This window comes from Heptranchias perlo, chromosome 5, assembly GCF_035084215.1.
Source record: "Heptranchias perlo isolate sHepPer1 chromosome 5, sHepPer1.hap1, whole genome shotgun sequence".
Classification (NCBI taxonomy): Eukaryota; Metazoa; Chordata; class Chondrichthyes; order Hexanchiformes; family Hexanchidae; genus Heptranchias; species Heptranchias perlo.
The window spans coordinates 46035532-46058933 of NC_090329.1; the positions used below are offsets into that span (position 1 = coordinate 46035532).

Genomic DNA, 23402 nt, shown 5'->3' on the forward strand with positions numbered 1-23402 from the left:
CTAAAGAGTTACCTACCATCTGCTTTGAAACCCAAACTATGACAAAGAAAAATCAGAAGGTATGTCAGCACAGTAGACAAAATAAGGTTCATAGACATCAGTTTGATTGATAGAATTTCCTGATTCAATGTATACACTTGTGGGACGATGCAACTTTCATGCAGAGCAAGTTTGGATTTTCTTCCGAGGTGGTCTGGCAATCCCAAACAGAGGTATCTCATCTGCCCTTTTGAAGTGACATTAATTAACACGTGAGACAGTTAAAGTTTATATTTCAGGTATCCACACAGTGGGGGTAATTTTGACTTTGGGTGATAGTGTAAAACGAATGATATCGATTCAGCCACAAATCGGGAGAGTTGTATAACGTGCGGCTGAATCGATATCGCCTGTTTTACTCTATTGCCAAAAGTCAAAATTACCCCCAATCAATCTGTTTTCAGCAGCTGTAAACAAATTATAACATTCCATAAAGAACGATTAACAATGGTCTTTTATAATTAGAAATGACACAGATCTTCAATCTGTCGGTGTGTATGTAGCTGTTGGGGGAAGACAGGATCCAAATTGGCTATACCACTTACCAGATACTGTTTACACGTGAAGAATGGTCACTTTGCAAGGGGTTGGAGGACTGCATCACTAATGGAACTGCACTGTGCGTGAGTTTTTTATTCGTTCATGGGATGTGGGCGTGCTGCCAAGGCCAGCATTTATTGCCCATCCCTGATTGCCCTTGAGAAGGTGGTGGTGAGCTGCCTTCTTGAACCACTGCAGTCCGAGTGGTGAAGGTTCTCCCAAGTGCTGTTAGGAAGGGAGTTCCAGGATTTTGGCCCAGCGACAATGAAGGAACGGTGATATATTTCTAAGTCGGGATGGTGTGTGACTTGGACGGGAACGTGCAGGTGGTGTTCCCATGTGCCTGCTGCCCTTGTCCTAGGTGGTAGAGGTCGCTGGTTTGGGAGATGCTGTCGAAGAAGCCTTGGCGAGTTTCTGCAGTGCATCCTGTGGATGGTACATACTGCAGCCACGTTGCGCTTATGGTGAAGGGAGTGAATGTTTAGGGTGGTGGCTGGTGTCAAGCTTCTTGAGTGTTGTTGGAGCTGCACTCATACAGGAAAGTGGAGAGTATTCCATCACACTCCTGACCTGTGCCTTGTAGATGGTGGATAGGCTTTGGGGAGTCAGGAGGTGAGTCACTCGCCACAGAATACCTAGCCTCTGACCTGCTCTCATAGCCACAGTATTTATATGGCTGGTCCAGTTAAGTTTCTGGTCAATGGTGACCTCCAGGATGTTGATGGTGGGGGATTCAGCGATGGTTATGCCGCTGAATGTCATGGGGAGGTGGTTAGACTCTCTCTTGTTGGAGATGGTCATTGCCTGGCACTTGTCTGGCGTGAATGTTACCTGCCACTTATCAGCCCAAGCCTGGATATTGTCCAGGTCTTGCTACATGTGGGCTCGGACTGCTTCATTATCTGAGGGGTTGCGAATGGAACTGAACGCTGTGCAATCACCAGCGAACTTCCCCATTTCTGTCCTTATGATGGAGGGAAGGTCATTGATGAAGCAGCTGAAGATGTTTGGGCCTAGGACACTGCCCTGAGGAACTCCTGCAGCAATGTCCTGGGGCTGAGATGATTGGCCTCCAACAACCACTACCATCTTCCTTTGCGTTAGTTATGACTCCAGCCACTGGAGAGTTTTCCCCCTGATTCCCATTGACTTCAATTTTACTAGGGCTCCTTGGTGCCATACTCGGTCAAATGCTGCCTTGATGTCAAGGGCAGTCACTCTCACCTCACCTCTGGAATTCAGCTCTTTTGTCCATGTTTGGACCAAGGCTGTAATGAGTTCTGGAGTCGAGTGGTCCTGGCGGAACCCAAACTGAGCATCGGTGAGCAGGTTATTGGTGAGTAAGTGCCGCTTGGTAGCACTGTCGATGACACCTTCCATCACTTTGCTGATGATTGAGAGTAGACTGATGGGATGGTAATTGGCCGAATTGGATTGTCCTGCTTTTTGTGGACAGGACATACCTGGGCAATTTTCCACATTGTCGGGTAGATGCCAGAGTTGTAGCTGTACTAGAACAGTTTGGCTAGAGGCGCGGCTAGTTCTGGAGCACAAGCCTTCAGCACTACAGCCGGGATGTTGTCGGGGCCCATAGTTTCTTGATATCACGTGGAGTGAATCGAATTGGCTGAAGACTGGCTTCTGTGATGGTGGGGATATTGGGAGGAGGCCGAGATGGATCATCTACTCGGCACTTCTGGCTGAAGATGGTTGCAGACACTTCAGCCTTGTCTTTTGCACTCGTGCTGGACTCCGCCATCACGAGGATGGGGATGTTTACAGATCCTTCTCCTCCCGTTAGTTGTTTAATTTTCCACCACCATTCACGACTGGATGTGGCAGGACTGCAGAGCTTTGATCTGATCCGCTGGTTGTGGAATCGCTTAGCTCTGTCAATAGCATGTTGCTTCCGCTGTTTTGCATGCATGTAGACCTGAGTTATAGCTTCACCGGGTTGGCACCTCATTTTTAGGTACGCCTGGTTCTGCTCTTGGCATGCTGTTCTACACTCCTCATTGAATGAGGGTTGATCCCCTGGCTTGTTGGTAACGGTAGAGTGAGGAATATGCCGGGCCATGAGGTTACAGATTGTGCTGGAATACAATTCTGCTGCTGCTGATGGCCCACAGCGCCTCATGGATGCCCAGTTTTTTTGAGCTGCTAGATCTGTTCTGAATCTATCCCATTTAGCATGTTGATCGTGCCACACAACACGTTGGATGGTCTCCTCAGTGCGAAGATGGAACTTGTCTCCACGAGGACTGTGTGGTGGTCACTCCTACCAATACTGTCATGGACAGATGCATCTGCGACAGGTAGGTTGGTGAGGACGAGGTCAAGTAGGTTTTTCCCTCGTGTTGGTTCGCTCACCACCTGCCGCAGGCCCAGGCTGGCAGCTATGTCCTTCAGGACTCGGCCAGCTCGGTCAGTCGTGGTGCTATTGAGCCACTCTTGGTAATGGACATTGAAGTCCCCCAACCAGAGTACATTCTGTGCCCTTGCTACCCTCAGTGCTTCCTCCAAGTGGTGCTCTACATGGAGGAGTATTGATTCATCAGGAGTTACTGACTTCGAGAGGAGAGGAGAAAATTGGGGAGGGCTGATGGTAATAGTGTGTTTTTTTTTTATTCGTTCACAGGATGTGGGCGTCGCTGGTGAGGCCAGCATTTATTGCCCATCCCGAATTGCCCTTGAGAAGGTGGTGGTGAGCCGCCTTCTTGAACCGCTGCAGTCTGTGTGGTGACGGTTCTCCCACAGTGCTGTTAGGAAGGGAGTTCCAGGATTTTGACCCAGCGACGATGAAGGAACGGCGATATATTTCCAAGTCAGGATGGTGTGTGACTTGGAGGGGAACGTGCAGGTGGTGTTGTTCCCATGTGCCTGCTGCTCTTGTCCTTCTAGGTGGTAGGGGTCACGGGTTTGGGAGGTGCTGTCGAAGAAGCCTTGGCGAGTTGCTGCAGTGCACCCTGTGGATGGTACACACTGCAGCCACAGTGCACCAGTGGTGAAGGGAGTGAATGTTTAGGGTGGTGGATGGGGCGCCAATCAAGCGGGCTGCTTTATCTTGGATGGTGTCGAGCTTCTTGAGTGTTGTTGGAGCAGCACTCATCCAAGCAAGTGGAGAGTATTCCATCACACTCCTGACTTGTGCCTTGTAGATGGTGGAAAGGCTTTGGGGAGTCAGGAGGTGAGTCACTCGCCGCAGAATACCCAGCCTCTGACCTGCTCTCGTAGCCACAGTATTTATATGGCTGGTCCAGTTAAGTTTCTGGTCAATGGTGACCCCCAGGATATTGATGGTGGGGGATTTGGCGATGGTAATGCCGTTGAATATCAAGGGGAGGTGGTTTGACTCTCTCTTGTTGGAGATTGTCATTGCCTGGCACTTATCTGGCGCGAATGATACTTGCCACTTATGAGTTCAAGCCTGGATGTTGTCCAGGTCTTGCTGCATGCGGGCTCGGACTGCTTCATTATTTGAGGGGTTGCGAATGGAACTGAACACTGTGCAGTCATCAGCGAACCTCCCCATTTCTGACCTTATGATGGAGGGAAGGTCATTGATGAAGCAGCTGAAGATGGTTGGGCCTAGGACACTGCATCATAATACTGAAATACTTAATAATTCAGCATTTCCTAAGGCATGCTTCAACTGTAGTTCATAAATAGATGTACCTGGAAGTAATTAATTTCAATGCAGTCCTTTTACAAAGAGTCCAGGTTATGTGAAAATTGCTCCTTCTACCTACTTCAACTGAGGCAAAATTTTCCATTCTAAAATCTATTGAGGATAATTTGCAGGAAAAAAAATGAAGGCTAAAGTTTCATGGCTGGGATAGGAATGTGACAAGGGGAAATATTGGGAATTAAATAATTAGGAATTAAAAGAAAAACATGTTTTTAGGATAATAAGCTTGGAAGAATTATAAAATAAACATTAAAACTACTCAGTCATGCCACATTAACAGAGGCTTTTTCTTCATGTGCCCAGAATTTTGCGCTGGATAAAATGGAGTGGCCTAGACACTACACGTGTGAGAAAGTGCTGATGCTACTCTCACACCATGATATGACGGAGAGAAAATCGGGAAAAAGAGACCCATGTCATTTACAACCAATAAGGTACTAATTACCAAAATACTTAATTAATTATTACTTGTTTTGTTGGTTTAGTAACCTTGAACAATTTGCTGTTGATATTTAGTTTATAATTCTGGATGTAACTAAAGGCAGCTTACCTACTTTGCATCACACTCTGATACCCTTTACACAATGTCTTGGTGGAGTGTGCTAACATTTGGTGACGAGAGAAGTGATTGGGCGTACGTGTGCTTGCATAGTTTTGTTTTGTGGGGAGGGGGTCCACTGCAAATGTCTTCATCTCAAACTTGCACAACACCCCAGGTAAATAGGGGAGAATGGAGTGCATAAGAGATCTAAAATTGCCTTCCTGTAAATGTACTTCTCATTATAATGCTTTACATGTGGCGATGTTACAGATATGGTTTTGCTGCGCTGCAGTTTTCTTCAAGGGCATTTAGGGATGGGCAATAAATGCTGGCCTTGCCAACGATGCCTACATCCCATGAACAAATTTTTTTTAAAGTCTGTAAGAGGTACTCTATGGGATTTCAGACAGTTTTTCTTTCTCTTTTTTTAAGAATTGTCAAAACAAGAATTCGGAATGGGCTTCCATGTTTTGAAATTCTATGGGAAAAACCAGGTATATAATTTTTACTTTTTTTAAGATTTTAAGTTCTGAAAGAGATGATGCATGGAATAGTAAGACCTGGCTTTGTGATCATAATTTCCACTTGGGTCAACAAAGACCATAAGCCAAGTAAGAGAATCACAACAGATCCCACGATGGCCGAAAATGTTACTAATACTAATAATAATAAGACCCGTAAGACTAACCTATGTGTCTACACAATGGGAAAAATTTCAACAACGAGCCGGGAAGGCAGCAAGGGGGCAGATTTCCGTGTGCAAAACCCAGAATGTAAGTGGGCGGGCCGCGATCTGTAATAAGGCCAATCATTGCTCGTCTGGGTTTGTGCCCGGCAGCCAGCCTGATTGACAGGCTGTCGGGCAGGAAGGCCTGCTGCAGCGGGGGACCAGAGGGAGGGATCGTGGGCCGGAGAGCAGATCGGAGGAGCCAAGGAAGAGATCTGGGGGTTGGGGGGAGAGATCGGGCGGTTGGGGGGAGAGATCGGGCGGTTGGGGGGAGAGATCGGGCGGTTGGGGGGAGAGATCGGGCGGTTGGGGGGAGAGATCGGGCGGTTGGGGGGAGAGATCGGGCGGTTGGGGGGAGAGATCGGGCGGTTGGGGGGAGAGATCGGGCGGTTGGGGGGAGAGATCGGGCGGTTGGGGGGAGAGATCGGGGGTTGGGGGGAGAGATCGGGCGGTTGGGGGGAGAGATCGGGCGGTTGGGGGGAGAGATCGGGCGGTTGGGGGGAGAGATCGGGCGGTTGGGGGGAGAGATCGGGCGGTTGGGGGGAGAGATTGGGCGGCTGGGGGTTGGGGGGAGAGATCGGCTGGGGTGGGGGGGGGTTGTGCTGCGAGGAAGAGATCCGGGGAGTGGGGGATAGATTGGAGGTTACTGGAGGTAAAGAGTCGGAGGCAGGTGGGGGTCTACCATCGAAGTGGGGAGGGGTCCTGTCGGCCAGATGAACTTGTTTGGTCTGGATGAAGCACTCCTCCTCCGGGCCCACAAGCAGTGCAATAAAGGCACTCACCTCATGGACCCGGCCCTCACCTCAAGTAAATGGGAAGCAATAGGAAACTTGAACAGGTAAGGTTAAAGTTGTTTTATTATTCCGATACACAAAATATTTAGCACCTCACGTATCTCAATGAGGTACATTGCCCTTTTAAGTATAGGCCCGCCGGATTTAAGTGGGGTCAGGACTTCCCGGTGTCTGCTCTCCAGATGCAAACAAACCCACCTGGGTTAAACCCAGAAGTAGGCATATTGGAGCCGGGATGCGGTCCCGCTCTGAAAACTGGGTATTTTTACTCCCCACCCACCCCCAACCCACTTGTTCTTGGGGGGTTAACATTTACCCCAATGTCTTTTGGTGATGGTTAAAATCCTTCGTCACAAGCCTATGCTCCTATCTGGAGGACCAGCCAACTCATAAAATAGAATCATAGAATGGTTACAGCACAGAAGGAGGCTATTTGGCACATCGAGCCCGTATCGGCTCTTTGTAAGAGCAATCCAGTTGATCCCATTCCCCTGTTCTTTCCCTGTAACCCTGCAAATTTTTTCCCTTCATGTATTTATCCAATTCCTTTTTGAAAGCCACAATTGAATCTGCTTCCAAGACCCTTTCAGGCAGTGCGTTCCAGATCGTAACAACTTGCTGTGTAAAAATGTTTTTCCTCATGTCGCCTTTGGTTCTTTTGCCAATCACCTTATATCTGTGTCCTCTGGTTCTCGACCCTTCCGCCAGTGGGAGCAGCTTCTCTTTATTTACTTTATCTAAACTCTTCATGGTTTTGCACACTTCTATCAAATCTCCTCTTAACCGTTTCTGTTCTAAGAAGAACAACCCTAGCTTCTCCAGTCTATCCACATAACTGAAGTCCCTCATCCCTGGCACCATTCTAATAAATCTTTTCTGCACCCTCTTTAAGAACATCATGTCCTTCTTAAAATGCAGTACCCAGAACTGGACACAATACTCCAGTTGTGGCCGAACCAGTGTTTTATAAAGGTTCAACATAACTTCCTTGCTTTTGTACTCTATGGGCTCAATTTTTAAAGGGTGGTGGGATGGCCGCGGAGGGTGGTGGGGGAGTCAATGGGCTCGCGGCAAACCCGGATAATAAAAACTTACCGTTCACCAAGTGATCGCGACTCAATTGGTAACCCTTAACGTGACTTCCGGGTTTGCCGACCTAAAGCTGCACAGTGGGCGGACTGCGCACCCGCATGACAGGCTGTCAGCTGGAGCGTCTACATTTAAAGGGCCATTACTCCAATGGCTTTTGCTGGAGCGAAAAGCAAGAACACACAAAATGGAGCAACACATGGGCAAGGCTGATCCAAGATTTAATGATGCCTCACTCCAGGTGCTACTGGCTGGAGTGAGGAGGAGGAGGGAAATTTTTTACCTGGCCGAGAGGAGGAAGTGCCCTGCCTCTGTCACCAAGAAGGCCTGGCTCGAGGTGGCAGGAGGTCACCACCAGCAGCAACATCTCCTGCACCTGGGTCCAGTGCAGGAAGCGTTTCAATGATCTAACTAGGTCAGCAAAAGTGAGTACACTTACTGATTCTCCTGCATTCTGTGTTCCACATCACCCACCCCCCACCCCCACAACTTATTCTGCAGTGCCAAGACTACTCCGTCACATCACTCCTCACACCCACTTACGGCTCATCCTCAACTTATCTGCACTTCCTCACCTGTTCCTCACCTTCCCATTTGTCACCCCACTACTACCACTCACCCCAATCCTCATCCAATGTGATGTCTGTCTGATACTCACCCTCTGATGCACCTCTTTCACGGTCAGCCTCACCCAAAGCAATGCATTCATCGGCTGGCCACTTCACCATCACTCACTCACACGACTGTACTTTCTCCCCTTATGGGAGAAGAGGGCTCAGAATGCACGTGAGAGGGTGAGAACTGGAGGGAGGCCTCCACAATAGTGGTCCTCACAGACACGGAGGAGGAGGCCCTGCAGATCAGCCATACCCTCGGGTGCCTGTCCGTCGGGGACGCCGAGACTGGCACCCCACAAACGCCTGGTGACACAACTTTAACATTCGTCACACTCAACATGAATTGGTGTTAACAATGCTTGGCATGTTGAACACTTCAGTATGCTCATCGCAACATGACACACCTGTGATGATGCTTAATATTGCCTTCTGTTCTCTTGCAGACCATTCAACGACCGAAGTGACGGGAGAGGGCAATTCCTCAGAGGAGCTCCTGGCCTCTGAGGGCGCACTGTCACATCTTAGCGAGCCATCCACCAACGCAGATACTCACACCTCGGTGGGTCCTAGTAGTCAGTTGGTTGGATTGGCACCTGGTGAGTCACCACACACGTGAGCACGAGCAGACACTGGTGGCAGGGGCAACTGTGGAGTGTTCGCACCAGTGGGCGCACTCCTCTCCAGGCTCTGCTCAGCCGGATGCAGTTGCTGAACCCCAGGGGGCCATCCTTTAAAAGGAGAATGATTGAGGGACAGCAGCACATTTGCGAGGTACTGGAACAGGTGCCATGCGCACTCTCCACCATAGTGCAGAGGATGGAGGAGTCCACCTCCTACATTAGTGGAATGGTGGCACAGGTACGTGAACCATCGTGCCTCCCATCCTGATGGTGTCAGTTTGAGGGGGTCCAAAAAGTTGGTAAATATGTGTAAATAGAACAATTCTGAATGGAAACCAAGAATTTTCAGTCTAAACACAAAGATCTCCCAGCCAAAAGTTTGTCTGAGAGAACTGAGTGCCCTGCTGCAATAACTCACCATTTATCCCCATCTGTCAAACAGGCATTTAAATGTCCAAATGGCTGCTGGCTGAGACATGACTCCTTCAACATGGAGCGTTTCACACAGCACGGGAAACACGCTGAGGCAGAATTAAAATCCTTTCCCTGCTTCAATCACAAAATTAAGTAATTTAACAACTATCAACTATCTTAATGACTGCTTTAAATATCAGCAACCGGCAGCACTTCCGGATTTCTGAAGCGGCGCGCACACAGTTGCGTCTGTGTGAAACGCAGAAGTCGTCAGGTTGGAGCCGGAATTCGTTCCTGCTCTGGATTTTCCCGATTTTTGTTACTCCAACGCACCTGGACTTCCATTTGAAAATTGAGCCCTATGCCTCTATTTATAAAGCCCAGGATCCCATATGCTTTTTTAACCGCTTTCTCAACCTGTCCTGCCACCTTCAAAGATTTGTGTACACATACCCTCAGGTCTCTCTGATCCTGCACCCCCTTTAGAATTGTACCATCTAGTTTATATTGCCTGTCCTCATTCTTCTTGCCAAAATGTATCACTTTGCACTTCTCTATGTTAAATTTCATCTGCCATGTGTCCATCCATTCCATCAGCCTGTCTATGTCCTCTTAAAGTCTATCACTATCCTCCTCACTGTTCACTACATGTCCAAGTTTTGTGTCATCTGCAAATTTTGAAATTGTGCCCTGGACACCCAAGTCCAAGTCATTAATATATATCAAGAAAAGCAGTGGTCCTAGTACCTCTATTTGAGTACTCTCTTTCAGATGGATCCAGGAATCTGTGTCTGAGATGTTCCAAACCTTTCCAAAATGAGATTTCCTTCCTAAATGTGCAGAAATGTCAATTGCTTCTCCTGCAAGGTTATTATGGAGCTCATATTCAAAAGGAACCAGGCGGAGTATTTATGCCAAGGGAGCAATGTAGAGATGTCTAAACCTCACCAACTAAAATTTACATCTGGTGGGGAAGTCTCAGCAAATCCATTGGCAACAACTGTCTTTGTGATACCAGATTTCCTCATGATACCTTTGCAGCCCCATCCACTGGCACAGATAGTCCCGAAACCGTTCTCGATGCATCAGCTGGTGAGAATATATCACAGGCCAGGCAATGGTGAATAATTCAAGACCCAGTAATGAGATTTTTCCTATAGCCACCATCAGCAACACTAAACACCTCCCTTGGCTGGAAAGCTCAACTGCTGGACATGTTTATAAATGTCGACCCTTTGTAAATTGTGGATTAGCACATGAAATCTATCTCGCCAATTGTTCTGCTTATTTTACTTAGCCGTTCGTATCTCATTCCTGAAGGAATTTTGCATCGTATAAATAGATTCTTTCCATAGACTTCCATAAATTTTAACATCAATAAATGGACATGAGATACCAGGGTTGATTTTTGTCATCACTGCCAAGACAATAATCTGGCAGAGTGAATCACTGGCCCACCATAGAACCCGCCTGATTTTCCTGAAATCAATGGAATATAAATCGGGCGGATTTTGTAAAGGACGGTGATCCGCTCAGCCAGATTACCACACGGACAAACAGACAAACAATGGCGGACAGGAAAAGACCCTCTGATTCATCCAGCCTGTCGCACACAATTGTGATACTCTGTGTATCATAATATATACGCTCTCCACCCAAAACCATGTGATCTCCGGGAGAGGCAAAAGACCAGATTAAAAACCTAGGCCAATTTGGAGGGAAAAACATTCTGGGGAACTCCTCTCCGATCCCTTAGGCAATCAAAACTAGTCCAGGAGATCACTCTCACCCTGATAATTCTATGCATTGCCTACCTTTTGTAAGAGGTGATCTCCGCCCCAGCCAGAAACAGGTCCAGCTCTCGCTTGAAGGAATTCAGCGAATCGGTGTCCACTGCACGAGCCGACAGCCTGTTCCAGAGGTCTACTAGTCTCTGGGAAAAGAACCACCTCCTAAAATGTAACCAAGATCTGACCTTATACAACTTAAAATTGTGACCCCTGGTCCTCCCTAACCTATTTAATTGGAACAAACTATCAACTCGAACACAATCTATCCCCTTCATCATCTTATAAACCTCAATCAGATCACCCCTAAGTCTACACTTCTCTAAAGTGTAGAGTCCCAGCTCTTTTAGCCAATATTGATAACTAAGATGCTTTAAACTGGGAATTAGTCTAGTGGCCCTCCTGCACCCTTTCCAAAGCCTCAATATCATCCACCATGTGAGGAGACTAAAACTGGACACAGTATTCCAGTTGAGGCCTGACCAAGGTCTTGTACAAGGACAAAATAGTATGCTTTGCTTTTTGTCAATTGTCCTATTAATGCACCCCAGCACCCTATTGGCTCTAGCCTCGATCATGTAGAGATGCCTCTTGTGCGGTACCTTATCAAAAGATTTTTGGAAGTCTAAGTAGATAATGTCTACCTGGCTTCCCTCATCCACAATCTTGGTGACTTCTTCAAAAAATATAATCAAATTTGTAAGAGAGAACCTTTATTTTGAAGCCATGTTAGGTGTCCCTAATATGTCCCTCTCTATTCAAGTAATCATATTGCATTCCTAATGATTCCCTCAAGCATCTTTCCTATTACTGATATCAGATTAATGGTCCTGTAGTTACCCGGCTCCATCGTGTCTCCTTTTTTAAAGATGGGACTACATTAGCCTCCTTCCAGTCTATGAGAACCGTTCCAGAGTGCAGTGAGCCAGTAATAAAACGGGCGAGGGGCTCGCACAGCACGTGCTCCATCTCCCTGAGGACCCACGGGTGGATATCATCCAGCCCGGCTGCTCGATCTATTTTCAGGTTCTTAATTCTATCAAAAACAATGTGTTCATCTATTTTTTTAAAAATTCGTTCATGGGATGTGGGCATCGCTGGCAATGCCAGCATTTATTGCCTATCCCTAATTGCCCTTGAGAAGGTGGTGGTGAGCCGCCTTCTTGAACTGCTGCAGTCTGTGTGGTAAAGGTTCTCCCACAGTGCTGTTAGGAAGAGAGTTCCAGGATTTTGACCCAGCGACGATGAAGGAACGACGATATATTTCCAAGTCGGGATGGTGTGTGACTTGGAGGGGAACGTGCAGGTGGTGTTGTTCCCATGTGCCTGCTGCCCATGTCCTTCTAGGTGGTAGAGGTTGCGTGTTTGGGAGATGCTGTCGAAGAAGCCTTGGCGAGTTGCTGCAGTGCATCCTGTAGGTGGTACACACTGCAGCCACGGTGGTGAAGGGAGTGAATGTTTAGGATGGTGGATGTGGTGCCAATCAAGCGGGCTGCTTTGTCCTGGATAGTATCGAGGTTCTTGAGTGTTGTTGGAGCTGCACTCATTCAAGCAAGTGGGGAGTATTCCATCACACTTCTGACTTGTGCCTTGTAGATGGTGGAAAGGCTTTGGGGAGTCAGGAGGTGAGTCACTTGCTGCAGAATACCCAGCCTCTGACCTGCTCTTGTAGCCACAGTATTTATGTGGCTGGTCCAGTTAAGTTTCTGGTCAATGGTGACCCCAGGATGTTGATGGGGGATTCGGCGATGGTAATGCTGTTGAATGTCAAGGGGAGGTGGTTAGACTCTCTCTTGTTGAAGATGGATTTTGTCTGGCGTGAATGTTACTTGCCACTTATGAGTCCAAGCCTGGATGTTGTCCAGGTCTTGCTGCATGCGGGCACGGACTGCTTCATTATCTGAGGGGTTGCGAATGGAACTGAACACTGTGCAATCATCAGCGAACATCCCCATTTCTGACCTTATGATGGAGGGAAGGTGGTCATTGATGAAGCAGCTGAAGATGGTTGGGCCAAGGACACTGCCTTAAGGAACTCCTGCAGCAATATCCTGGGGCTGAGATAATTGGCCTCCAATAACCACTACCATCTTCCTTTGTGCTAGGTATGACTGCAGCCACTGGAGAGTTTTTCCCCTAATTCCCATTGACTTCAATTTTACTAGGACTCCTTGCTGCCACACTGTCAAATGCTGCCTTGATGTCAAGGGCAGTCACTCTCACCTCACCTCTGGAATTCAGCTCTTTTGTCCATGTTTGGACCAAGGCTGTAATAACGTCTGGAGCCGAGTGGTCCTGGTAGAACCCAAACTGAGCATCGGTGAGCAGGTTATTGGTGAGTAAGTGCTGCTTGATAGCACAGTTGATGACAGCTTCCATCACTTTGCTGATGATTGAGAGTAGGTTCACGGGGTGGTAATTGGCCGGATTGGATTTGTCATGCTTTTTGAAGACAGGACATACCTGGGCAATTTTCCAAATTGTCGGGTAGATGCCAGTGTTGTAGCTGTATTGGAACAGTTTGGCTAGAGGCGCGGCTGGTTCTGGCGCACAAGACTTCAGCACTACAGCCGGGATGTTGTCGGGGCCCAAAGCCTTTGCAGTATCCGATGCTTTCAGCCGTTTCTTGATATCACGTGGAGTGAATCGAATTGGCTGAAGACTGGCTTCTGTGATGGGGATCTCGGGAAGAGGCCGAGATGGATCATCCACTCGGCACTTCTGGCTGAAGATGGTTGCAAACGTTTCAGCCTTGTCTTTTGCACTCACATGCTGGAATCTGCCATCATTGAGGATGGGGCTGTTCACGGAGCCTCCTCCTCCCGTTAGTTGTTTAATTGTCCACCACCATTCACGACTGGATGTGGCAGGACTGCAGAGCTTTGATCTGATTGGTTGTGGATTCGCTTAGCTCTGTCTGTAACATGTTGCTTCCGCTGTTTAGCATGCATGTAGTCCTGAGTTGTTGCTTCACCAGGTTGGCACCTCATTTTTAGGTATGCATGCTATTGCTCCTGGCAAGCTCTTCTACACTCCTCATTGAACCAGGGTTGATCCCCTGGTTTGTTGGTAATGGTAGAGTGAGGAATATGTCGGGCCATGAGGTTACAGATTGTGCTGGAATACTGTTCTGCTGCTGCTGACGGCTTATAGCGCATCATGGCTGCCTAGTTTTGAGCTGCTAGATCTATTCTGAATCTATCCCATTTAGCACGGTGGTCGCGCCACACAACACGTTGGATGGTATCCTCGGTGCAAAGACGGGACTTCGTCTCCACAAGGACTGTGTGGTGGTCACCCCTACCAATACTGTCATGGACAGATGCATTTGCAACAGGTAGATTGGTGAGGATGAGGTCAAGTAGGTTTTTCCCTCGTGTTGGCTCGCTCACCACCTGCTGCAGGCCCAGTCTGGCAGCCATGTCCTTCAGGACTCGGCCAGCTCAGTCAGTAGTGGTGCTGCCAAGCCACTCTTGGTGGGGGACTTTGAGTACATTCTGTGCCCTTGCTACCCCCAGTACTTCCTCCAAGTGGTGGGCAACATGGAGGAGGACTGATTCATCAGCTGAGGGAGGGCGGTAGTTAGTAATCAGCAGGAGGTTTCCTTGCCCATGTTTTACCTGATGCCATGAGATTTCATGAGGTCCAGAGTCAATGTTGTGGACTCCCACGGCCACTCCCTCCTGACTGTATATCACTATACCGCCACCTCTGGTAGGTCTGTCCTGCCGGTGGGACAGGACATACCTTGGGATGGTGATGGAACAGTCTGGGACAATGGCTGAAAGGTATAATTCCGTGAGTAGGCTATGTCAGACTGTTGCTTGACTCGTCTATGGGACAGCTCTCCCAATTTTGGCACAAGTCCCCAGATGTTAGTGAGGAGGACTTTGCAGGGTTGACTGGGCTTGGTTTGCCTTTGTCGTGTCCGATGCCGGATGGTCCGTCTGGTTTTATTCTTATTGTGACTTTATTCTTATTGTGCAGCTGAGTGGCTTGCTAGGCCGTTTCAGAGGGTGATTAAGAATCAACCACATTGCTGTGGGTCTGGAGTCACATATAGGCCGGACCAGGTAAGGACGGCAGGTTTCCTTCCTTAAAGGACATTAGTGAACCAGATGGATTTTTACGACAATCCAGGAGTTTCATGGCCACCATTACTGATACTAGTTTTTTATTCCAGATTTTATTTAATTAATTGAATTTAAATTCCCCAGCTGCTGTGGCGAGATTTGAACTCATGACTCCGGATTATTAGTCCAGGCCTCTGGATTACTAGTCCAGTAACATAACCTCTATTCTACCCTACCTAATATTACTAATTGTATTATTAACATAATTATTACATTCTAACAGTTGAGCATTGTCTTCAAGAGTGAAGACCGTTGCAAAATACTCATTTAATAAATACTCCTTTGTAAACTGTCGTTGAACATCCTTCAATAGCCCAATACAGTCTTTGACAGATCTCTGACTCTTCACATAACTTAAAAAGCTTTTCCTATCACTTCCACAATTGTCTACAATCTTCTTTTCCATTATCCTTTTAGCTGATCTAATAGCAGCCTTTGTTTTCTTTAGCTGTTCCTTGTACTTAACTGTTTAGTTGAGTATTAGATGCCTTTAGATTGTAGAAACATTTTTGTTTACATCTTATTTGTCTTTGTACATGACCAGTCAGCCACCTTGGCTTTTTATTACCACACTCCCTTCTTTTGACTTTAGGTACATATTTGTCTTTCACATTTTTTATCTTGATCTTAAAAACTTTCCATTGTATTCTGCATTGGTCTCATCACCTCCCAGTAGGGTTAGCCAATTAACCTGTTTCAACTCCTCTGCCATTTTCAGGGATGAAGGTGAAAATCTACTCCATAATAAACAATCAAATTATTTCTCTTATAGTGAATTGTTGTTTCTGAGCAATTACTCTGCATTTGGTTTACATTTATAAAAGACAGTATGAGCTAACCAAACAGCGACAGCCTGGTGTAGGGGTTTTCATGAATGATTTTCTTCATTTCCTAGAGCATTACATTTACTCAAATGAACGATCTGAAGATTCTCAGAATGCCGTGACAACCATAGAGGAGCAACTTTTCTTTCAAACAGCATATCCAGATATGACTGCTTTATTTCACAGGCAGAAAGCTGAAGAGGACAAGAAGAAACAAAAAAGTAAGTTGCATTATTAAAAGGAGGCACGATCCAGCCTTTTGCCCAGGAATGGTTGTGTTTATTTTCAGTTAAAGGTTTGCATTCCAATCAATGCATGATGTTTTCCCCAGATTGCACATAAACACGTTACTAAGCTATAGGAAAAAATAACACATTTTCAAGAATGCCTGAAATGTTACGATATTAAAGATGTTTGTTTGTAGTAAACCTATTTATGTATTTTTGTTAAATATTGAGTCACTCCATTTGACACTCTTGTGTAATCTGATTAATCAGTTTGTTGAAGCCCTGGGAAACTATTTAAATATTTACATCCTATAGTAGGACTATTTAGCCCTGTATATTATTGATCATGGCTCAAACAGTTCAGATTAAATGATTTAGGACCTTCCTTTCTGAACTTGATCATGTTTTCTGCATTCTCTTGAAGCACATCTGAAGGTGAGTAAATTTAGATGCAATGTCACCTGCTTGGGATTTGAAGAGCAGTTTCGATCTCTGATCTGGCTCTGGACCCAAGGTTTTGGCTCAGTTTGTGGCCAATTCCTGATTTATAAATCAGGCACTGCGTGGCAAAACAAAACCCAGCATAGAAATAAAAAATTACGTGGAAAGACTAGAGCAGAGAAGGTTACGGGGAGATTTAATAGAAGCGTTCAAAATCATGAAGGGTTTTGATAAGAATAAATAAGGAGAAATTGTTTCCAGTGGCAGAGGGGTTGGTAACCAGAGGACACAGATTTAAGGTAATTGGCAAAAGAGCCAGATGTGAGATGACGAGAAATATCTTTACTCAGCGAGTTGTTATGATCTGGAATGCACTGCCTGAAATGGGGGGTGGAAGCAGATTCAACAATAACTTTCAAAAGGGAATTGGATAAATACTTTAAGGGGAGAAAATTGCAGGGCTATGGGGAAACAGGGGAGTGGGATTAATTGGATAGCTCTTACAAAGCAACGGAACAGGCATGATGAGCCAATGGCCTCCTTCTGTGCTGTAAGATTCTATGTACAGCACAGGAGAAGCATGGTGAAAATGGGCGAGAGTTTATTTACTATTGTGGCTCCGCAAGTTAAGATGAGTGGTAACATAAGATGAGGGTGGGGTGGGGGGAGAAAGGGGAAACCTGTTTGGGGTTGTGAAGGGCGACCCAGTTGAGGGTGTTCTGCCTGATTCATGCCACTTCTCCTGCCTCAAGCCAGTGGGCATTAATACTACCTATTTGTAAAAAGAGGCTTTAAGAATGTTATTTTTCAACTGTTAATTTTTATGTTTAGTCGAATGTTAATATTGAAGGAAGGAAAGCAGAAGGGAGAGGGAATCTATACTGTTGTCACTTACCCTCTAGCAGCTGCTTCAACATAGCATTGGCCAATCATGGGAGAAGTCCAATGCAGACACTCGTCTTACTAGTTACTATGGGTGCATAGCCCAGGGAACCCAAGAAATGTGAAGGACAGTACTCCCCCTCAGTGTCTTTTTTTAACTGTATTTCATTCTGGATTTGAGCACTCCTGAGATTGTTGGGTATCAATGTTGATTGTAGGACATAGGGTTATTTTTTCCTACACTGAAGCCATTTGCTAAAGTGGGGCCTGGAGAAGTAAAACCATTATAATATACAGCTTTTTACGTTATCATTTAGATTATAAGTCTGCATTTTATTTGTTTTAGCTTTTACCATGTAACTTTTAAATCTTTTTTTCCCCTCTCTTCCCCCACCTCTGTTTTTGTCTGGAGGCTGTAGCATTCTATTTTTCATAATCTCTTAACACCTAGATTAGAATTTTAATATTTTTGGCTGATCTATCATTTTATCCTGCAAACAGTTCCCAAGCTTGCCCCAAGGCTTCAGTGGGTAAATGCATTGTACGGTGTAGTCCCAAGCCAGCTTTAATCACCGATATATGCTGAGTGAGCTTATCTCGACCAAGGTAGCATTGGAAGCATTATCATTAGCTTCGCTCTCCCTGGACTACAGAAGGAAACAACTGACAGGGTTTACACTCCTAGTCTCAGTATGGAGATCTTTGCCTGAAAATACATATGTGCTGATAGCTAGTGAGGACCAGGTCAAGCTGAGCTGTAATGCCCTCCATAGTAAAATAGCCCGCCAACACTTGCTGTCGACGTTCACACGTGAAGAATGGGCTCCCAGCATCCATGAAACCGTGCCCAGTTTGATTTGCTGCCTTCAGAGGGGCAATGGAGAAAAAAATAGTTCTCAATTACTTTTCAACAATAAATGATTTGCAGTACTGATGTGTTACCACAGGGTGTCCTATGTGTGCTTATTTACAAAGAGCATTGGTGACGCCTTGTATTATTGAAAGGCATCTCATCCCTTAAAATGCATTATACCGTCAGCCCTCATACTTAGACCACTTCCTCTCTCCTGGTAATTAGACATCTCCTAGGTGGCTTTTCAGCCAATCGGTCCACTCTTTTTGACCTACCCTTGACGTAATTGCTCCAGCCCTGCAGCCCTCCGAGAACTCTGTGTTCCTTAAATTCTAGCCTCTTGTGCAACCCCAATTTCCTTTGTCCCTCCTTTGGCAGCCATGCCTTCAGCTGTCTAGGCCCTAAGCTCTGCAATTTCCTCCCTAAACCCCTCTACCTCTCTCTCCTCCTTTAAGGCGCTCCTTAAAACTTACCTCTTTGACCAAGCCCGTCCTAATATCTCCTTATGTGGCTCGGTGTCAAATTTTGCCCAATAACGCTCCTGTGAAGCGCCTTGGGACATTTTACTATGTTAAAGGCACTATGTAAATGCAAGTTGTTGTTTTAGAACTAAATATCCAATGTAGTGTCAAGCAACAAGAAAATGAAAGGACAACCAAATATATGCCTCCATTTAGTGCTGTTGCCAAAGTACTGAGATGGATAGCAACTTAGTCCTTTGATTTTGATTTTGTGTTTTATTTCAGGTAAAAGCAAGAGAAAAGTCAGGACAGCACCATTGCCTGATGAAATCACACAACTACTGTCTGAGATGAACTTACAACCTTCCCCTAAAGGTTGGGTTGCAACAGGAAACGGACCTGTTCAAAAAAGTGCAAGTCAAGAGGCAAATTCCTCCAACTCACTTCGTTTGAATCCTTCTATTGGCTTTTCTACTGAGTATTCTCTGTTGCCCAAAGAATCCTGGGGAGCATCTGCAAATGAAATTGCACAACCTGCAATTAAACTCAGTGCAGAAATAGGAAAATCTGACTGTGAGACTTTATCTCTTACAGCATCAGAAAATAGGGTTAGTGCCTGTGCCCTGTCCCCTTCAGCGTCTATGTTAGTTTCAGAGTTGCACTTGAGTGGCATTGACTGGAGTCAATCATTTAGTGCATCACTATCTGAGTCCACTCCAGCAACTCAAGCTGAAACTTCTGAACAAGCTCACCTGGTCTTTAATGAGAATTGCTGTGATCCTGTGGGCTCTACCAGTAAACTGACAGAGGACGAAGCATTGAAGGAAAATGCTGCAGCATCTAAGCAAGATTCTGTTCAAAAAAATATGAGGGAATTATTTCATGAGGATGCGTCCATGCTGCAAGATTTTGATCAGCTAAGTTTAAAAGACCGAATTCTATTAAAGAACTCATGTCAGTTTTTATCTCTACGTCAGTCAAATTTTAATTCCAGTGAAACTGACTCCCTGCCACGTTCCACTGGTCATAAAAGTGATTTGTCATCTCCTGAAGCGGATGTTGAGTCTCTTATTCAAAACAAACTCGCAAATAATTTAACTCTTTGTAATAAAGAGAGATTCACCGATAGTAACTTCTCAGAAACTCAACGAGTTCAGCAAAAGCAAAGGAAAATTTACACTTCTGACGCAAGTGCAACTCAACATAACAGGCCACTGACTGCATTAGATAAACAGAGTTTAACAGATTCAATGGAGAAGGTTTTTGGAACTCATGATCCAGCTATGTATTCATACCAAGCTCCAAAGCCAGAGAGCATCTCATTTAAAGTGGAGAAAAACAAAACCACCAAACCACACAGAACAAAACTGGTGAATGGAAATGTTTCGACAGTTCAGACAAAGAGTGTCTGTCACAGAGTGTCATCATCCAGCGAAGACAGTGATACTGAGAATTCAAGAAATAGACAGAAAAAGCTTGGCGTCAAATCAAGAGCTACAAAGAACACTGTAATGCCATCCTACAGTGCAAAGCATAGCCAAGTGTGGCCCCAGCAGACTAAATCCAAATTTACCATTGGTAGAGCAGGTCACACCAGCGTGGATGCTGGATGTTTTCAACCCAAAGTAGTCAATGTTACTGGTGTAGGAAAAAATGAGCAAGCTCAATTAATGCATAAGCACAGCAAAGCTCTCACGGTAAATACCTCTGACGGTAAAACTAAGAGTGGAAGCAGTGCTGTCCTGCCAAGACCTTATATGAGCAGTGTGCAGAATCACAAGCAGCTCAGTGATGATGAGGATTCCATTATAGTAATAAGTGACAGCCCTCTACCACTGTCAGAAAGGCTGAAGCTTTGACTCCAACGTACTTGAATTGTTACTCAAGTGCAGAAACCCGTGAGCTTGAGGAGTACCAAGGTTCTGTAGAAGTTTGTAGTTTTTTTTAGTTAGATGTACCATGTTAGGTTATTTTGAATGTCTTGCCTATAAATTTATATTTTTTCCCCAACATTTTGCAATAAAATAGATAACTAAACACTATAAACTGCTGATCACTTAAAATGTTCCTAGATGTATATTGAAAAAATAATCCCATGGTTATAATCATTTATGGTGTTCCTTGTCCTGTTCCACAAGGCCCAGTAAAATGCTCTATGTGCCATTGCTAGTCCATAGATTGATCATTCATTTATGGAAATTAATCTAAATTGAAATAATTTTTAGAAACAGTGGTTCCTATTAAATATTCCAATTAAATTGCATACATTCAGAGAATATTTTTTATTTTCCCCCCCTTTTTATGACTGTGTACCTCCCCAGTAAAAAGAACAGCTCTCAATGCTGCACTTGATCCAGCTACATGGAAGTATGGGAAAGCAGCTCGGGGTGACTTATCACGCCTAATTGTGTTTTTTCTGTCCCTCCCAGCATCTCACTCTGAGGAAGTGCTTGGCCTCTTAACTGCATATTCTCACTGATGGCGCAAACAAAATCAGATTATCTTTCTTCCTCTCTGAAGCACCCTGGGACATTTTTCTGTGTTAAAAGTGCATTCGATATGCACGTTGTTGTTGATAGTCCCTTAACACCATGTTGCAGTGCACACTGAACTTTGAGAGAGTGCAAGGAATCATTGTATTTATGAATTTTATTTTTAATTCGCTGTACCAGTTTGACTTGATTTTTGCCTTACCTTTCCTAGCCCACAGCTAGAAGGTGCACTATAACTTAGACTTAAACTATGTAAGTGAAAGGCTGCACCACTAAATGTTTAGATTAACAGATCTTTGTGAAGTGGTAGCTGATATTGTCATGATTTTAAACTGTGTAGAATTATGTGCGTCAACATGACAAAATAAATCCTCAGCATTTTTTGTTAGGCCGCACATCACAGGTCTTTACAAGCTGATTACTGTGTCATTGTGAAATCCAACATGGTTATGTTTTGTGAAGAACTCTTTTCACACTTCCACCAGCAGCAGGCAAATGTTTAGCAAGCGCAGTATAAGTGTTGCAGAAGGATAAATGAAAATAAGGAGGGGTTGAACCTAGCACCTTTGTAACCTTTATGTTTCAAGGGTTCACTGAGCCATGCACTTACCTGGTGAACCGTCAAAGAAAATCAAAGCAGAAACTTTCAGTTAGACTTTGAGGTGAAGCCTACATCTGACTGCACGATTAAACTGGAAAATCTCAGAAAATGAAAGCAAAAATCTTGGGATATTAACAAAAGCTTCTTAACCAAAGAAATTAGTTTAACTTTTTTTTACATGTAAATTGTAAGGGTTCTTTAATTCCTATTTTTTTAAAACTGATAACCCCTCAAATATTCCAGGTACATGTTTCTAAATCCTATTATGAAATATGAATATTATTTACAAAAATCAAAGCTGAAAAAATTTAAGAAATTACTTTGAAGGGCCAAATACTCTCATGCATTTTTTTCATATTAAATTTCACATAAAATTTTCAATTTTGAATGAAGCATAGTGTGTCCAGGTCAGATCTGCATTTGTTGTCTCAGGGTATATGCTCTGAGCTTTTCTACCAGGCCACTTTGCTTGTAGTGTTTTTGCTCTCACCGACTAAAACAATCTTTTTATTCTATCAGAAGTTGCACATCGTTCTCCAATTGTGTACATTTTGTCAAATTTCCTGGGTCCAGTATTGTTTTGCTCCAGGCCTCTCTGGGTTTTCTCTTGGCAGAGCAGGAGGTGATAATATGTCCCCAGCGAACTGCTTTGATAGTTTCCTAGAGTAAAGTTCGGAATTAACAGGGTTATCATTCTTGATTATATAGTGAAGAAAGCTGGTCCAGTATGATGGACAGGAACCCAGAGTTGCCAAGGAACACCTGGTGCCAGTGCCTCAGAAGAGGTAATACGTTAGTGCGGGTTAATGAGCCCGCTTTGATGCCGTTGTTGTAGATGGGAAAAATAAATGGCCAGGAACGATCAGGTCAGTTGTGCTAGTGCTAGCTAGTCCTGGGCTAGTGTAATGGAGGTGTGTGCCACTCCTCTGTTTCCGAAATGCTCAGGTTGCTGTGGAAGATAAAGAGGATTCCTTTAGTGGAGTCTTTGTGGCTTTGGATCCAGATATCAGCAGCAGTCCATGGATGAGGAAGTGGAGTGGCATCCTTTTTGATCATGGCCCAGAGTTTGGGGGAAAGCATTATATCTCTCTTTGGCCACATTTCTGGGTGATGCGGTGTAGGGAAGCTGTGCATTTTATTTTTGTCTGTTTTTCTCTTCTGCAGAGGCAAATTTGAGCAGAATTTGGTGTTTGAGGATTGGAGCCTTTACTCTAAGCAATTTGGTCATGACATCGCAAAGTCCTGTATGCAATAAAATATCAATTAAAGGTGCTTTGCAATACTTTGTCAATTTCATACTATAGCGAATATAATTTTCCATTTCTATTGCTCAATTTTGGAAGAAACTCGAACATGGTTAAGTATAATCCAGTGGCTGTAACTGCTGTTGTGTAAGCCTGATGAGTGCTACTTCATTAGTGTAATAGCAGAATTATGGGATTTCCTGCTGAGAAAGGAACATCACATAGAAGTGTCCAAGATTGTGAATGACCCTAAATGACAGCAAAGATCCCGATGTGTCCATTCACACACATTTGTGAAATGTTTTAATGAAACTGGTGGCCGGATAGATCTCTTGAACCCCTGGGGAAAAGATGCTCTGTGTTCATTCACGGTTTTGATTACTGTCTG

At 45.0% G+C, this 23402-nt stretch overlaps 1 protein-coding gene across 2 annotated transcripts in view; it reads left to right on the forward strand.

Moving 5' to 3' along the window:
* The window catches only part of LOC137321365 (flap endonuclease GEN homolog 1), a 43607-nt gene extending 20466 nt beyond the window's left edge, over positions 1 to 23141 (forward strand). Inside the window, exons 10-14 of one of the 2 annotated variants that reach the window (XR_010962797.1) lie at positions 4571 to 4701; positions 5241 to 5302; positions 15885 to 16034; positions 18963 to 20596; positions 22935 to 23141. Coding sequence is in view for 1 of the 2 variants with exons in the window: in XM_067983746.1 (XP_067839847.1) it covers positions 4571 to 4701; positions 5241 to 5302; positions 15885 to 16034; positions 18963 to 20536 (1917 nt within the window). In the remaining variant the exon portion in view is untranslated. Of the gene's footprint in view, positions 1 to 4570; positions 4702 to 5240; positions 5303 to 15884; positions 16035 to 18962; positions 22007 to 22934 lie in introns of those variants that run through there. The other variant, XM_067983746.1, reaches the window with a different exon arrangement.
* Positions 23142 to 23402: the final 261 nt, after the last annotated feature.